This window comes from Saccostrea echinata, unplaced genomic scaffold, assembly GCF_033153115.1.
Source record: "Saccostrea echinata isolate AGI-Se365-2 ecotype Australia unplaced genomic scaffold, CSIRO_AGI_Sech_v1 ptg000028l, whole genome shotgun sequence".
NCBI classification, from domain to species: domain Eukaryota; kingdom Metazoa; phylum Mollusca; class Bivalvia; order Ostreida; family Ostreidae; genus Saccostrea; species Saccostrea echinata.
The window spans coordinates 14673882-14692177 of NW_026889777.1; the positions used below are offsets into that span (position 1 = coordinate 14673882).

Here is an 18296-nt window from a genome sequence, read left to right on the forward strand (position 1 = left end):
CAGTAAAATGTAACAACTAAAATGAGAGGTTAACACATATATGTTACACATTATCTTAAAAGAGAGCAGTGTTTAATGTCCATATTTCATTTTTTCGTATATTTGATTACGCCGTAATAAAACATCGGCAAGTATTTGTTGGTTGTCACCGGTCAATGTTGATATGGTTCTGTTTACCCCAATTGATGTAATGAATAATTAATGACCTATTTTTGTCCATTTGAGTAATCACAACGACATGACCAATTTTTAGTCCATTTTAAATGATATTTTTAGTCCAAATAATGACCAATTTTTTTATGTGTAATAATATCTGTACCAGAATTATTATAAAAACACTGTGTAAAATTTATGACATATATTGCAATGATCGAATTAACAAATTAAAATGTTGTTTGTCTGGTACAAAGTTATTTGGTTAATACATGTACCAATGGTCAATCCAGAACGTTTCTATTAACTTGGTAGTAAATGACTCTCTTCCTCTAATGGTCACATATAATTTCATCTGGTACTTCTGGTACATATCAATGTTGATTTTTCATTTAGAAAAATAAAATCCATCAAAAGAGATAAGAATGATTAAATTGTGGTCTATCACACACACATACACTCACACACACACACACACACACCCTCACACACACACACACACACATATATATATATATATATATATATATATATATATATATATATATATATATATATATATATATATATATATATATATATATATATATATTAATAAATTATAGTTAAATACTAAGAGTCGCCCGCGTGGCGCAGTGGTAAGAGCGTCTGCTCTAGAGTCACAGAGTTGGGAGTTGATCCTTACATCGTGGGTTCGAATCCCACTGTGGGACGTGAAGACCGGTCCTTCGGAAGAGACCGTATATACCGAGGTCCCGTGTCGCAGTAGGTGCTGGAACGATAAAGATCCCTAACTGCTCAATAGCCCTGAGTGCCGAGCATAGGTCAAAATTTGCAGTTCTCCACCGGCAAGTGGTGGCGTCTCCATATGATTAAAAATTCTCGAGAGGGACGTTAAACAACAAACAAAAAAATATTTAGATATTCTTCCTCCTTTGCTTTTATCCTAACCAGATATATGTTTTGTATTTTGTGGCTGTAATTTTTGATTCCCAATATTCTTTCTGGATACTGAAATTCCAAGTAATATGATTACCTTTTCATTCAACATTTGATTTTATGTTTTGCAATAGAAAAACTTTTCAAGGCACCAATTCAATAACATCTCAAGGGCTAGATTGGGAATCTAAAATTATTGTAAGATCATTTAACTATGCTAATCTGAGTGGGTTTATTGAAGATTTTATTCCAATTTTCACTAGCTTGATCCAACAAAGTGTTGTGTTCTTTCCCTTCTTTTCTAGTCATAAAAATAATTTTAAAAGAGTGTTTATTCTTATGTTGAGCAAAATATACATGACTTTGTACAATGTATTACCATTTCCTGTGATTTTTAAGCGTACCAAGATTTGATTATCATTTTCTTGTACATTCACGTTTTTAAATATATATGTAGAAATATACACGTATAGATATACACGGAGAAATATATACACGATGAAATTCACACCTTCTGATGTCGCAATGAAAGTATAGTGAGAAAGTTATAGAAGTATAAAGAAATAGTCCAATATTAAATCATCGTATTTTTGTTTGTTTTAAATATGAAAAATCTAAAAATGAAGATTTTTTTAGCTCACCTGAGCCGAAGGCTCAAGTGAGCTTTTCTGATCACATTTTGTCCGTCTGTCCGTCTGTCTGTCCGTCTGTCTGTCTGTCTGTCCGTCCGTCTGTAAACTTTTCACATTTTTGACTTCTTCTCAAGAACCACTGGGCCAATTTTGACCAAACTTGGTACAAAGCATCCTTGGGTGAAGGGAAATTTAAATTGTTAAAATGAAGGGCCAAGTCCCCTCACAAGGGGAGATAATCAAGAGAAGACAAAAATAGGGTGGGGTCATTAAAAAATCTTCTTCTCAAGAACCACAGGGCCAGTAAAGCTGAAACTTATATGGAAGCATCCTGGGGTAGTGTAGATTCTAAATTGTTCAAATCATGACCCCTGGGGGTAGGGCGGGGCCACAATGTGGAATCAATGTTTTACATTGAAATATATAGGAAAAATCTTTAAAAATCTTCTTCTCAAGAACCACTGGGCCAGAAAAGCTGAAACTTATGTGGAAGCATCCTGCGGTAGTGTAGATTTTAAATTGTTCAAATCATGACCCCCCGGGGGTAGGGCGGGGCCACAAGAGGGAGTCCAAGTTGTACATTGAAATTAATAAGAAAAATCTTTTAAAAATCTTCTTCTCAAGAACCACTGGGCCAGAAAAGCTGAAACTTATGTGGAAGAATCCTGCGGTAGTGTAGATGCTAAATTGTTCAAATCATGACCCCCGGGCGGGGCCACAATAGGGAATCCAAGTTTTACATTGAAATATATAGGAAAAATCTTAAAAAATCTTCTCCTCAAGAACCACTGGACCAGAATAGCTGAAACTTAAGTGGGAGCATCCTCAAGTAGTGTAGATTTTAAATTGTTCAAATCATGACCCCTGGGGGTAGGGCGGGGCCACAATAGGGAATCCAAGTTTTACATTGAAATATATAGGAAAAATCTTTAAAAATCTTCTCCTCAAGAACCACTGGGCCAGAAAAGCTGAAACTTAAGTGGAAGCATCCTGGGTAGTGTAGATTCTAAATGTTCAAATCAGGACCCCCGGGGGTAGGGCAGGACCACAATAGGGAATCCAAGTTTTACATTGAAATATATAGGAAAAATCTTAAAAAATCTTCTCCTCAAGAACCACTCGGCCGGAAAAGCTGAAACTTATGTGGAAGCATCCTGGGGTAGTGTAGATTCTAAATTGTTCAAATCATGACCCCTGGGGGTAGGGCAGGGCCACAATAGGTATTACGTGGGGGGAAACCTGGTAAAGAACAACATGGCCAAAGTTACTCAGGTGAGCGATGTGGCCCATGGGCCTCTTGTTTACTTTGTGAATATCATTGTTGTGATAATTAAACAGACATTCAAACATTCAAGTAAGCAAAATTTTTCCAGACCTAAATGAGAGGATAGCATTAAAACTCCAGGTCTCAAAAATATAAACTTAAACTTAAAATTTCAATTTAGTATATTATGCGTTTGAATATTGTAGAACTTGTAATTTTAAAAACATGATATTAAATAAAATTTGAGATATTAAAAATCTAAATTTTAACTTGAGTCTGTTCACAGTTTATGGTCATGGGGCCTGATCAAGCAAACTTGAATTGTAACTCATCTGCAACAGTCTAGCATATTCTTGCCTCCCTATCACTATACGTGAATGACTTGTAAAACCATATGTATGTGTTTTCATAATTAAAATATTGTTGCCTTAATCTTCAAGAGTTTTAATCAAACAAATTAATCAGTTACATATTTATCACCTGCTTTCAAATTGTTTGTTGCTCTATAAAAAAATCAAAAATGATTTATTTAATACATGTTTCCCATTATTTGGAATTTCCAGGGGACCGTGTTTTATGCCCAATGACAGATAAGAAGGACCATAACAATGTCGGACTATAAAAGAGTCGGACCATAACGAAGTCGGACTATAACAAAGTCGGACTACCGTATATATATTTATTAAATAAACGGAATAAATAAATGAATGAATGTCGAGCATATTAATTATCAAAAAAGTTCTTTGATCTTCCGTGGAATTTGGGTTTTCAACTAAAATGCAATCATTTCGACCATGGATTCCATCAGCGACCGGTGTAATGCGTGTACGAGAAAAGTATCTGCAAGACAACATGCACTTCTTTTTGATGGTTGCAATCGTTGGCAGCACAGAATCTGTGATACAGGTAAGTGAAGATATGTTATATTATGTAATATATTATTTAAATTGAAAAACTGAAAAAAAAACCCGATAAATATAAATAGTTAATTATCTGATTGATTAGAATTCCTGAAAATGTGTATTTATGACTAAATATGTTATATATATATATATATCAACGGAATCACTAACCAAAGAGCAAAGATGGTTTCACCAGCCAACAGAGCAAACATTTCGCAACAATCACAGTTCTAATGTTGTGTCCAAGTATACAGGGGAGTTATCAAACTACTAACGATTTCCACATAGAAGATGCTCTACAAGTATATATATCCTCGTTTTTGCCGAAGAACTTAGATTTTCTTTGAATTTCTTTTGGATTTTCCACTGTTTTCAGGATTTCTTGAAACTATGTGATGATTTGTCCCGCGAGTTGGCATTTATTACACTTACATGTAACATAGAAATTCATTCTTCATTAACAGTAAAAACTATTCCACAAAATATAATTTTAAACTCATTTTAGGAATTTAAATGGGCAAAAACTGATTGGCAATATTACTCATTCAATAAAATCTAAGTTTTAAGTAAAGGTGATCACAGACTGCTGACTTAATCATTAATTCATATCACTATCTTTTTATTTATTTAACGCTTCTTCACGCTTTCCTTATTTTTTTCGTTATCAGATAAGGTGCATTGGTGTACCTCACTGAACCATGTTGTACATGTGTGTTAAAAAATATACAATCATATCATTGATAAATAGTGAGCAGTTTGCTACCCCTATGCCATAATAACCAAGTAGCCCTTTGGCAAAACTAAAACAAAAATCAATAGAGAAACTCTAATTTATTGGAGATATCTCTACTAGTATCATCCAAAACTTGTAAGGATTTTATCGAACATCTCAGTAAACGGTAAAAATGTTTTAGTATAATGATGAAAGTAAGAGCTGCAATATCATTGCTAATGTCCATTCTTATTTTCATAGTTAAATAAAAAAGAAAAAAAAATTCTTAAATTTTAATCATTATTTAAGCTTTTAGAATAATTTCTTAATGCTTTCGTTTTGAAATTAAATTATAAAGAGCTATTCTTTTGAATATGTACGTTGTTGAGTGCTTTTTCAAGTACTTTATGAATTGATAAAAATGATCATTAAACCTTTGAAAAAACACAAGACAATGAGATCTTAGTAAAGGACATGCCACATGAAGCACAATCTGACAAAAAATTTTGACAGGCTAAACAAAAAATAATTGAAGAAGTAAATTTCAAAAAAATCGACAAACGTTTTTGAGGGACATTACCATAAATTAGCTTGGTTTTTTAATGTATAATAAATACTGGTAAAATTATTGAGGGACACATTTGTAAAATAACTTTGTTTTCTATAGTAAAGAATAAACTTGCAAAAGTATTGAGGGACCCCGCCCCAACCCACAACCGTTCTCACCTTCCTATCGGTCTGCATGGTATATACTTAGACAAGAAAAGTTGAGCATCTCCTGTATCTTATTGATTGATTGATTGTATGTTGTTTTACGTCCCATTCGAGAATATTTCACTCATATAGAGACGTCACCATATACCGGTGAAGGGCTTCAAATTTTGACCTTTACTCGGCACTCAGGGCCATTGAGCAGTGAGGGATCTTTATCGTGCCAACGCCTGCCGTGACACGGGGCCTCGGTTTTTAAGGTCTCATCCGAAGGACCCGCAACTTTCGCTTCAAAGTGCCGAGCGCATGGCGAAGGAACAGTTGCTACCCATTTTTTATCGACTTAGGTCAGTCGCGGCCGAGATTCGAACTCACGACCTCCCGATCACGAAGCGAGCGCTCTACCGACTGAGCTACCGTGAACGGTCCCTGTATCTTATTAATACATGTACATGTATATGCACTGACAATAACAATATAAAATAGAAGTTTCTGTTAAAACTAAACTGATCCAGTGAATGCATATATAACCTAAAGGATGGTTATTTTTTTCTACAAATCATGTATATTATAACTTGCATAATTAAATACTAGTAAAATAATGAACCCTACAAATAAAGACAATATCATTGTAATATATAAAATTAATGCTAGTTACAAGCTATTCACAAGCAAATTGATGAAACAAGGATATCAACAGTCTCGTTTAAAGTAATCATTTCGCAAAATTTTACGATAAAATGACCTTATCAGCAAACGTCAGCCAAAAAAAAAAAAAAAAAAAATCTATCATGAAGTCGAATGCTGACTGATGTTTTCCATACTTAATTATTATTAGGCCATTATTTTAACACTGAAATGTCTACGGACTTTTTCGTTTGCCCGATCATGAAAATGAGAACAATGCGGGTGTGACCTGTCAACAGGGGATGCTTAGTCCTCCATTGCACCTGATCGCTCCTCTGTTATCTATTAGATGTCCTTGTTTGCCTTGCTCCCGATTTTTATTGTTTCAATGGAATTCTGAGCTTGATCACTGCTCGTTATCCCCATATTTCATCAAAGCCCGACCTCTCAAAATTCATAAGACATAAGCTTACTTAATGGTTCGGAGTATTCTTGAAAATAAGGCAAATGTCGTAGTCAGTTAGACGGTTATACTGATATATTTCAACATATCCTATGAGAAGCACTAACTTGCCAAAAGGCACAGACACACCATCCAAAGGACAAAGAATATCTGCAAATTGACTTTATGGTACATGTACCTTTGTAAAAGTAGGTTCAAGGAAAATTTCAAAGGTTATGAATGCCGAAACTCTGGTATTTTACAAAAGCCACTCTTCCAAGCAATCCATGAGCAAATTATTAAATCCCTTCCTCTAGCAGTTTTCAAGGAGAAAGAATTCGAAGTGACGTAGACAGACTCTAAGTGATCCTTTCTTGACATTCTGATCTGCAGGCAGCGCAAAAGGTGTCTTTCAGAATAAATTTACTTACAGTTGACTATTCACGACCATTTAACATAAATGGCTTTGTCAAGTGATATATCAACATTTTGTGTGCTCCATACTCATAGATGAATGAAATATGTGGAGCTGGGATCAGGTGCCATGGAGAGTGAGCATCCCCTGCCGACCGGTCACATCCCGCCTTGTCATGATCGAGAAGAAACGGAAAAAATCCGACGATAATTCAGTGTGTAAATAATGGACTAATGAATACCGAGTAGAGAAGATAACAGTAGTCATTTTAGGCTATGAACATGATACTGTAAATGTATTATATTTAGCGTCTACGATATTTGGCGGAAATTGATTTTTGAAAAAGTTAGCATTGATTTGATTTAGTGCATTTCTTCATATTCTTATTTATGTGTACATGTGCAAGGCATTTAGCTTTGTACTTGATTTAGCGATTGCTGTGTTCCGCCAAAGCCGGTAAAAAGAATACACAGCCAAATGTTATACATTTACAGTATGCTATTAAAGTTCGATATGAAATCAAAATTATAACACAGTCACCGAATCCGAATACATTTATTTTTCTTTCAATGTTTGCATTGCGTATATAGTCTCGACACGACTGTCGTGCAAATAGCTTAGTAATCGCCAAGATCGTTCTGCAGATATCGTCAAAGAGGAGAAGATCAATAGGACGGTGTACGAAGACGAAACTGAGTCAGCTTTCATAAATATTGAACTCCTCTAATGGCCACTGTACGTAATATTTATGAACCTATGACACGACTAGAAACTAATATGTGGCTGCGGATCTCCATTCATTATTCATTGGTCAAGAAGTACAACCAAACATTATGCGCTAAATATCTTAAATTTGTATGTACAAGATTTTTCAACAAAAGCTTGATTTTTTTGTTTCTAGATATATTTTAATTTACCTTATGAATATACAAAGAAATATTTCAATTAACCTTATGAATATACAAGGTTTTTCAACAAACACTGGACTTCTATCATTTTGCACAGTTGTATGATATCTACAGAACAACATCTATATTTTATAGTATCTTTCCAACAATTTCTATTATAATCAAATACTATGTATTATAACGTAATAATTTTTTTTAAAGTTTTGATTCAATCATCAAAAGCCATGTAGTCAAGTTTTAAAAAAAATTGAAATGAAGATTTTTTTTTTTGATATTGCTAAACCGTGTTATACAAAAAGCAAAAGAAAACTATACCCAGATGAAAAGTATCTTTCTTGGAAACAGATTTTTCGAATTGTGTCCAGACTTGAGCATTTTTTTTTTTTTTTTTTTTGCAAAATGAGTCCGGTGTTTCAGAATCACCAAAGACATTTGAACACTATAAAATGACGTTAAACTGAAAACAGTCTCTGATGTCCATGTATAAAATGTTGTCTGAAGAACAAATGATCCATCTTTATTTAAGCTACTGATAAAAGTGTATTTCTATATTCTCTACGGATGGCAAAATTTCATTAATACTTTTAAAAGTACAGTTATATGGCTTACATTTAAAACTTCTCAACAGAAAAACAATAACTGAATAAAATGCAAAACGAGACTCTTACTGTTGTATCGACTTCTTTTTTTCTTATTTAGTTGAACACAATAAAGGTGGCACAGTTACATGTAATAATTCAACTGTCAAAACACGGGCTGTAAATACCCATCCTCCTCGTCATAGATGAAGAAGCATTCCGTTGAGGAGTTTGACACTCTTTGCATCACTTCCATGTAACATGGAGGGGGTGTCATCACCTGTGTGTCGTCACTTCCGCTCGGAAATGGCGTCAACACGAAAGTTTCATTGTCTGCCTCTTCAGAGGCACTTGTCTCATTCGGAAGTAAGTGGACGGTACTCAGCTTTTGCGTTTCAATTTTTAGTTTCAATTCCTGGCGAGCTTTTCGTTTGAAAAAGCCACACTGTAAAGGAGAAAATGTCTGACATCAAACATCTTAAAAATTTGCATAGACGATTAAGAATAAACATGTGTTCATATAGCACTTATTTCACAAACATACACAACTGGCTTTAGTTTGTTTCTAATGTCAAATAGGACTTAAATATTAAAATAAAAATATTTTAATATATCACAGATCTATATTACAGAGCCAATTTAGGACCTAAATATTTCTTAATTTGTCAAAATTGTCAAATATTTGTCAAATATTTTCAAATTGTCGAATTTGTTATAACGAATTTAAGTTGTTATAACAAATTTTGAATTCGTTATAACGAATTCAACAAAGAAGATGGGCGTGTTTGGTGTGTGATCTGCAGGAACAAGGCGTACGAAACATTTATAGTTTAAATGTCCACGATTTGGTCGGCTAACCACAGCTGGACATACTTTACAAAGTTACGTTCATAGGAAAATGTTACATTTAGTTTGAAATGCTTTGTCAAATTTAATATATCAGTCCGCTTATCTTAATAATTACTACATTTAAAACTTAGTAACGCTTCACATAAATAAAAAATACCTATAGGGTAGAGTTAAATGCAATTACATGTATATATTAAAGTATCAGTAGGTTGGAAGAATTGCTTTCGTTTTCGGTGCAACAGAACCAGAATTTATCCATTTGAAAATAAATAAGTACTTAAATATAAACTGACAAAAGAATTGATTGTTTGTAGTTAAAAAAAAAAAAAATAACGCTCCATGCGAGGAACGAACCAAAAATATTCCTTTTTCATTGCAATGGAAGAGTAACGCATACTAGTGAGCTATCGCTGCTACACACACTTCATGGCTTTTAAAGCGACAATGAAGCACCATTTTCACATTAAAATTTGTTTTGGAAAAAGTTCATTTTTTATCTTCTCTTGGTCTTCTCTCCATTTTTTACAAACGTTTAATTTACTATGGTGAAAACTTTGGAACTTTGATTTACTATAGTAAAAACTTTGGAACTTTGATTAACTATAGTTAACTATATAAACTATAGTTAACTATAGTTTACTATAGTATTTTTTGTTAGGGACAGATTAAATTCATTATAACGATTTAAAAAAAAATTGTTATAACGCATTAAATTCGTTATAACAAATTCGTTATATCGAATTCAAAATAATTTTTGATAGGTCCTAAATGGGCTTCCGTATATTCATGATCCAATATTCTTTTTATTATACAGTGATTTATGGGGTACTAAATCTCTGAGAAGATAGACAAATACCAAGCAAATAATCCCAAAATATTGAATGATACATGTATTAAATATTATTTTCCTATATACCTCATATTTTATGTTGTGATAATTAATTACTGATCATCTCATACTCTTTGTCAAACTTTCTTCATATCACGAACAGACATAGAGTTGAATTCATTCAATTAATCCAGTGCATTAGATACTGAAGAAAACAAGGTTGGGAAGACTGAGTGTTTTTTAAAATGTGAATCTTAGAGCAGAAGGTCATTAGTTTTCAATACTAGACCCTCGTCAGTGCCGCCCCAGAATCACAAAATTCCATTTAAAGTAAAAAAAAAAATTTTGTTTATGTAACGTGCACAAAAATGCAAATCAGTTTCAGGATATGACATAAGAGATATGAAAAGAGAAAACCATCAGTTGTTTACGTTTGTTTACTTAAACTATTTTTTTTTATTAATTTGATTTTGTCATAGTGATAAAAAAGCAACTTTACAGAGACATGCAGGAGAAAAGCTTAAGGGTGAATAAAAAAAATGACCAAAAGCATATTTATCAACCCACAATAAAAATACAGGCAATGAAAATAAATTTCTATGTCTCAGCATATGTCTTTAGATAGTGTCTAAATACCTGCCAAATATCTTGTTGATATCTCAATTAACAAAAAAGTTATGCCCAAAAATGATGCTAAAATTGTCAGGAGTGCAACACCTTGTGACATTTTGAAATTTCAATATTTTTTTGAGATCTATGAAATAAATAATAATGCTTTATGTTGAAAATAAAGACTTTCCTGATAATATTCAAAGTATTGAGCTTTAAATGTGCACTGTACTAACTTTTGTTTAATCAAGTTGTGGTCATGGCTGATGTTTAAAAAAATGTTATACCATGTCAGGAGTGCTACAGAAAAAATGTAGTGTTGCCAAAAAAAACACATCAATTGTAAAATTCTGAAAGAAAATTAAGACAAAAAAGAATTTTCGAAGTGTAAAACAATAACTGATATACATTTTAAAATTTAAAAATGTTAAATAAATCACAAGCAGCATTAATTAAAGTCAAGTATATGTGCATACCCAATAATGTCAGGAGTTCAACATTTGATGTTTTGCTCCCAAGCATGAAAAAACTATTATCATTATATGATTTTCTTTTCTGTGATTTTTTTAATGAATGTTAAAAATAAACACACTAAAGAATTGTCATAAAATTCAAGTAATTCCTCCTCAACTTCACTGAAACAACAGAACAAGTTCTTATGTAATTTTCACTTCACAATTCTACTTTAAAGGTCCCAATGCTTTTGGTCAGGAGTGCAACAAATATGTTAGAATTATAAATCATCCAATAAGAATAAAAATAAAGAAAAAATTATGAGTAGAATTTTTCTGGTGGGTTATTGTGTTTGTCCTCTAAAGGAAAATATGCTATAAAATATATTTTATCTTCTAAATATACATTTAAGCTAGTTTTTTGGCATAAATAGGGAATAATTCCAGATAAAATGCGAATTTTAAATACTTTCATCTGTTTTAATTATGAAGTATTGGACTACAAACATTGCACAGTTTCATTACCACTTGATGTTGCCAACACTTTATGAATTTTTGTGTTCTACGGTTTTAATTTTAAATTTTACTGCAGTCAGGAGTGCAACAAAACTGCTTTATAATTATCACTGCTTTTCAACTATCTTTACTAAAAAATGAGTTTAAAAAAATGTTTGATACTATTTGATTTTCAAAACACTATGTCTATCAACAAATTACAGAAATTTTCTAGTCAATTCAGGGAATAGTTTTCATCACTTCACACATAGTTTTATATACAATTAATATATATTACACTTTGCAAATAATCATGTCTCAAGGTCTTCAATATATGAAAAACCTGCCGTTAACGATCAAAAGTATCAAAACGACAAATTAATTTACAAAGTAAGAATGGGTTATTGTGTGTTACAATTATTAAAACAAGGTTAAATAAAATACATATAAGATGTCAGGAGTGCAACACAATAATGTAACATAGGGTCACTTCAAAATCTAGTATTTTTTGTAAGAGAACTCGTATATAAAAATTCTTTTTTGGCTTAGATTTAAAGAACTGGCTTGAACGGACAAAAAAGTGAAATTTGGGGAATTTTATTGCTTCATATTTTTTTTCATATTAAAACCTTTCAAACCAGAATTGAAAAAATAATGTAAAATAACAATCAAAAAGCCAATTTTTTTTCATACATACAAGAGGAGATACTCAATCAAGGTCTAGATTTAATCATTTATACCCCTTTTGCCATTTTGAAGCAAAAAAAAAAAAAACAAAAAAAAAAAAAAAAAAAAACAAAAAAACAAAAACAAAAAAAAAAAAAAAAACAAAAACAAAAAAACAAAACAAAACAAAACAAAACTATAATTTCTTGTGATTATGTATTTTAGAAAGTCTTTTAAGGTGTAATGATATTTTCTTTTTTCAAAAGAAATTTTTCTGATAAAAATTCTGAAACTTTTTAATCCAATTGTCTATTCTATTGCCACTTCAGGATTTTAAACTAGAATGCATGTGCAATATGATGATATAAGTGAAAAATGTGCTAGAAGTAGTTGAATTTTTCCAAAAAAATTTCAGTTTGGTGGTCATTTTTTTTAATTCACCCTTAAGCGATTTTTGCCATTAATTTTGATCAATAATTGATCACAGTACACAAAACTGCCACACTGAGTTTGGTTTACTGACTGCAGTAGCTCTTATTGATATATCATAATATGTAATTCAGTCAAGGATAGAGCTTGCTTTGAGCTCTGATCTATGTGTTGATAATTCTTTCTTGTGCCAGCTTTTATTGCAACATGGTATTTAGCGTTTTTGCCAAGATTGTAATAGGAGAACGGAAATTATTATCAAGCTATGTCTACTATATATAGATTGTAACTAAAGATCTCTCTCACGAGAAGATGATTCCTTCATAAAGATCCAGAAAATTAACTTAGATGTAAATTACCTTGTACAAAAAACAACTTATAACCACTAATATGATGAAGCCAGTAAACACGGCTAAAGTGAGGAACCAGTAATGCACTCTTCCATCTAATTCAGCCCGGTAGACATCTTTCATTATGGTCGTCACTCTTCTCTTCGATAAAAAAATTGAAAAATAAAAAAATAAATAAATTTAAAAAAACAAACAAACAAAGAAACCCAATGGGTTTGATAAAAACATGACTTTTTATTTTATTTAAAAGCTTGTATCTCATATTCTTAAAATGAAATTCAATATTTTAATCTTCTGATAACTTACGCAGATCGGATTTTCTCCAAGTATTGCAAATCTGCTTTTATAGCACATCTGTGAGGTGTACTCTTGCTCCATTATCTTCTAAAGAGAAATTTAACATTATATAATAAAACGGAGGCTTACCAAAATAACAGCTGAATATTACATTATGATCAACACAATATTAACCCTGAAATCTAGACATTAAATGTTAAGTTAAATTTTTCTGTATATCATAATTGTAACGTCACTATAACTGACCCTAAAGTACATTCCTGGAGTTGAAAGCAAAGTAAGCAAGCACTCATTGATATTTAAACTTTTGTGAAATTTCAATTTATTGTTTTTGTTTCCATGACAACAGCACCCATATTAAAAATTCTAAATTCTTAGTGAGTATCATTAACTTGAGGATGATTAAGATTTTTCAAAGCATCTTGAATATCTCCAGCGGACAAAATTAGGTTAACAATAAAAATAATTCACCCGACTTTTTGAGTGACAAAAAAAAAATGATAAGTTCAGTTTACACTCTAATGCGAAGAACATTAACACCTTGAAATTCTACCTCAATCGGGAGCCTTTTCTTACGCTTAATTACTTACATTTATAGACTTCCAATGTTGTAAATTTAGTGTGAAATGAAACAAAGCTTTCACGACTATAAGTCTTGATTGTGGTGTCAGCTCACAAGATAACAAGTCGCAGTGAATGTATTTACAAATCTGAAAAGAAAGTTGCAAGTACTTAGAGCATTCATTGCAAATTTGTTATGCAGAATAAATTGACTGGGTAAGATATGTTTGGATGAAATGGAATAAAAAGTAAACGAAATGCATAAGTTATTCTTAAGTTATGAATTTAGGCTTTTTTATTGATAAAAAAAATATTTCATTTTATCTGACAAAAATCTTTTTTAAGAGTGATATACATTTGGTGACTGAGGTGATCAAAAAGTTCGGGAACTTTCTCTGTATTTAGAAAACCACAATTCAGACCAGAATGAAATTTGGCACACATATAGTAGTATAAATGTTCTATAAACAGCAGATGTTATGTGATGTTTTGCTCCATGTTTGTGACGTCACAATGTGAAAATGATGTCTATATATAGATGACTTGTGACAAGAAATGGTTGATTCAGTCTTACTCAAGCAACGAACGGCTGCAGAGTTTTTCGTATATTTTGGAAATTCCTTAGCAGTAACATATAATACTTTGTGCAAGGTTTATGAAGACAAAAGACTTGCCAGAATTTCAATCATTTATTGGATTGATTGTTTTAGTTAAGGAAGGGAGATGGTTAAAAATGATGTTTGTTCTGTTGCCTACTTACAGCAACCTGGGGGAAGAGATGTGTCCCTAGTTGAGCAATTTGTTATGAAAGAACGCCAAATTACAGTTAGAAAAATAGTTGAATATCTTAACAATAATATAATTATTAAATCCCTAAAATATCGTTTACTTTAGACTTTAAACACATCAGATATGATAAAAAGAAGGCGCCCATGCTTTATCCACATTGGATAAACGACGCTCCCAAGACAGAGAACTCGGGTTTTGATGGTCACAATGCTCATTCTGGGAAAGGATATCCTTATCCACCCACCCTATTGTCGAGATTTAGCCATTTCTAACAAATGCACTGTTCTTGTTATAAAAAATAACTTTCATGGTAAAAAATTTAAGACTCGGAAAATTCTTTTAGCTTCTGTGAACTGAACGCTACGGAGCATGTCACATGACCGCCTTGATCACGTGATTCGCGCATGGGCAGAACGGTAGCAGATTAGCACTAAAATCGGAGAGGACTACTTTAAAAAATAATGAACACTGAAAACTAATTTTATTTTTTTTATGGAAGTAATTCGATTAGTTCGCCAACTTTTTGATCACCCCTCGTAGTTGAATATAATATGCTTGGCAAGAACCATATTAATAAGCTATCAAATAAGTCAATTTACGCATACTGAATGACATGTATCAAAATTGTACCTATAACAAGAGGACCATTCAATTCAATATTTCAAAATCCTGACACATTAATCTAATTCATTCTATATAAAAAAGGAAATTGCAAGCTGTGAATGTTAATTTAAAAATTATTGAATTGGCATGAAAATTTCCAAACTTTTGATAGCATATTGCAGTGAATGTTAACAGGGTTAAAAATTGTGAATTTAAGGGAGAAGAAAACTCTATTGATATGCATGTATATATAAAGTTACTAGAATATCTGCTTTCATATTCTTATGTGTCTATATTCGATATATAGAAAAAATGAAAGTGGCCTAGAAAATGAAGAAAGAAGGATAACTCTAACTGATATGTCATCTTAAGAAATATAAATTACATTTATGTTAAAACCTTACTGATAGTCCAAGGCCACATAGCAGCTCTGTTTGTTTCCAAAATTCATAACAGAAAACATGTTCAGTGTAAAAAAAAAAAAAAAAAAAACATCATTTATTTAAATTAAAAAAAAATGTAATCCATAAAACAACAAAAGAATTTGGCTGGGAGACATACCAGCATCAAGGAAATCTTGTTTACATATGAACTGTTTCTTGGCTAGAAATGCAAGTCAATGAATTATAACACAACAGTGGTCTCCCAGCCACAATAAATTTTATTAATTTGTTTCTAGTAATTCGACTTGCACTGTATATTATGATGTAAATGTATCTGAAAGCTTATTCAAAAGAGTTTTTAATCAATATTGCAGAAGAATTCTAAATGACCCAAGTAAAAAGTGCACAACCCTTCCACTGAATATTTTAATTCATTATTTTTTCAATCATTTAGTCCAAACACATATGTTCTTTGCTTGATATCCAATTTAAGAACACCGTGGTTTATACCAATCAATACCTGTACATGTGTATTGCTAAATAAGAAGAGTAATATTCTAGTAAACACGTGTTCGCGTTATGCTCAACCTCTGTAGATAACAAGTTGATAATCCTTACTTAAATTGAGGTCGCCCGTGTGGCGCAGTTTATAAGATGATTCATACTTATATTTAGTGAAATATATATTTATTGATATATATATATTTAGTTATATAAACGTGTATTAGGTAATTCATACCTATCTTTAGAGTATGTATGTGAAGTAAATGATTCATTCTAATATGTATTGAAAGATAGATGTAAGGAAAGTATGTAAATTATACTAATACTGTAAACAACCTTTATTTTTATGTGAAAAATATCCACAACCTTCTTTTTTCTCTTTTTCTCAAGAGTATTACTCGCTGCGAAAAGTAGGCGCGGACGAGTTTCAAACGTCAAATTGCGGATATCACATGTCGCAAATAGATAAACAAAAAGTTGGCTTACAGTCAATTTCATAATACGAATCGTGAATGGGGTAAAAAAAAAACCCCAGAGGTTTTGTATGTGTATTATTTAACTAATATTATCTACTATTTTTATATAGTAATATAAATACACATGTATTTGTAAACATGTGTGATGTCGAATTATCTAATACCAATTATCTCATTCCTTACCTTTACATCTTTGAAATACTCGAGATCTATTAATTTCTGGGTAAAATTGCCCCATGTGCATTTCATATTTGATTTTCCATGTTGAATAACTACCTGCACGAGCAAAAAAATTCATTTTCAATGTTATATACTGAAAAAAAGTCAGCAAAATGATACTGAGACATCTTTTTAAACATGTATCTGAATTTCCAATACTTTCTTCTTGCCTGTAAATGTAGACTTAAAAACTTGCATTACTCAATTATTTTTTTTTTCTGATATAAGGAACATTTTTTTAAAAATATGGATAGGGATTCTTGTTCTTACTTAAGAAGTAGTTTATTGATAAGTGCACAAACAGAAATGAAAATACAATCTATTTGTAAAAATGTCAAAAAATTATCAGTAACGTATATTATAACATTTATATTTATATACAGTAGTAACGCTAGTTTTCCCCTTTTAGGAAACGTTCTTTTCACTTCATAACATTCTTTTTTTTAATCACCAGATTGAATTACCTTTCTATAATTATGCACTACGTAATACATGTAATTCTAAGTTCAAATGGTGGACAAAAATTTCGTAATCAATTTACACAATAATACACACTTAAATTTGTTTGCGTAAACTGCTCTGAGAAATGCATAATATTTGAGAAAACAAAGACAAAAACTCACTTCGGAACTAGAAAGTTCTTTCTGAAAACCTGGAACTAAGAAGTATACATTCTCAACATCGTCCGGATCCGTCAGGGAAAGGTAAAAGACATGCGAAAAACTGTTCTCGAAGACACTCTGTCTGTTTATTAGCAAGAAATTCGATGGTCTCGAATATCTGGAAAATTCCCGAAACTATAATTTTAATTAAACAAAAATATGTGTTTCATTCTCAATCCATATTTATTTTTTAAATAGATAATTCATGGATAGCTTTCAAAATGTAGGGAATATCTTTCTATTTATGCGCAAATGAAAAATATTTAAAGATACCTTTTAACATTAGCATATATGTGCCGAACAGTCTGTACGGTGTAGTTCTGATATACCCTCATTCCATCGATCGGAACTATTTTGGTAGTTACGGTACTTTGAACGGTAACATTCGACATGTATGACTTTGGTTCCTGGATAATGTACTCAAGTCTAAGAACAACATGTTCTTTTCCTTCAATTCTTCCAACGAGGCATTCCAAAACTTTGTTTTGTTCTTTCCTTTCTATTGTACAGGAGAGTGTTCGGTTTGAATTCGTGTTTATTGCTTGTAGGAAAAACATTTCACGGGGAAACACTTGATACAAAATGATGTTGTTAAGTGAGAGCCCAGGATTTGATAACGTCACCAACAGTGAGAGACGTCCTGGTTCAATGATAAGGTGTCGACCATTCTCTAATTTCTCCCACAAGAGGCTCACGTTCAGCGCAGTATTGCATCTTCTACTGATTCCACAAAAGTCTTTGTACCGAAACTTTAAAAAATAAATGGAAAGTAACCCACCATGATGAGTGTGCTGATGATACGTTACAGTAACAGTAAAAACGTCTAGTAATGTTAAGACC

The 18296-nt window shown here is 31.8% G+C and overlaps 1 protein-coding gene across 1 annotated transcript in view; it reads right to left on the reverse strand.

Moving 5' to 3' along the window:
* Nucleotides 1–6177: 6177 nt before the first annotated feature.
* LOC133193550 (integrin alpha-4-like) overlaps nt 6178–18296 on the reverse strand; it is a 59131-nt gene continuing 47012 nt past the window's right edge. The window contains exons 15-21 of the mRNA XM_061329511.1: nt 17730–18205; nt 17418–17574; nt 16759–16851; nt 13850–13969; nt 13269–13346; nt 12972–13103; nt 6178–8728 (exon numbers count right to left, since the gene is read on the reverse strand). Of these exons, the coding sequence (XP_061185495.1) occupies nt 8450–8728; nt 12972–13103; nt 13269–13346; nt 13850–13969; nt 16759–16851; nt 17418–17574; nt 17730–18205 (1335 nt within the window). The 3' untranslated portion in view covers nt 6178–8449. The remainder of the gene's footprint in view (nt 8729–12971; nt 13104–13268; nt 13347–13849; nt 13970–16758; nt 16852–17417; nt 17575–17729; nt 18206–18296) is intronic.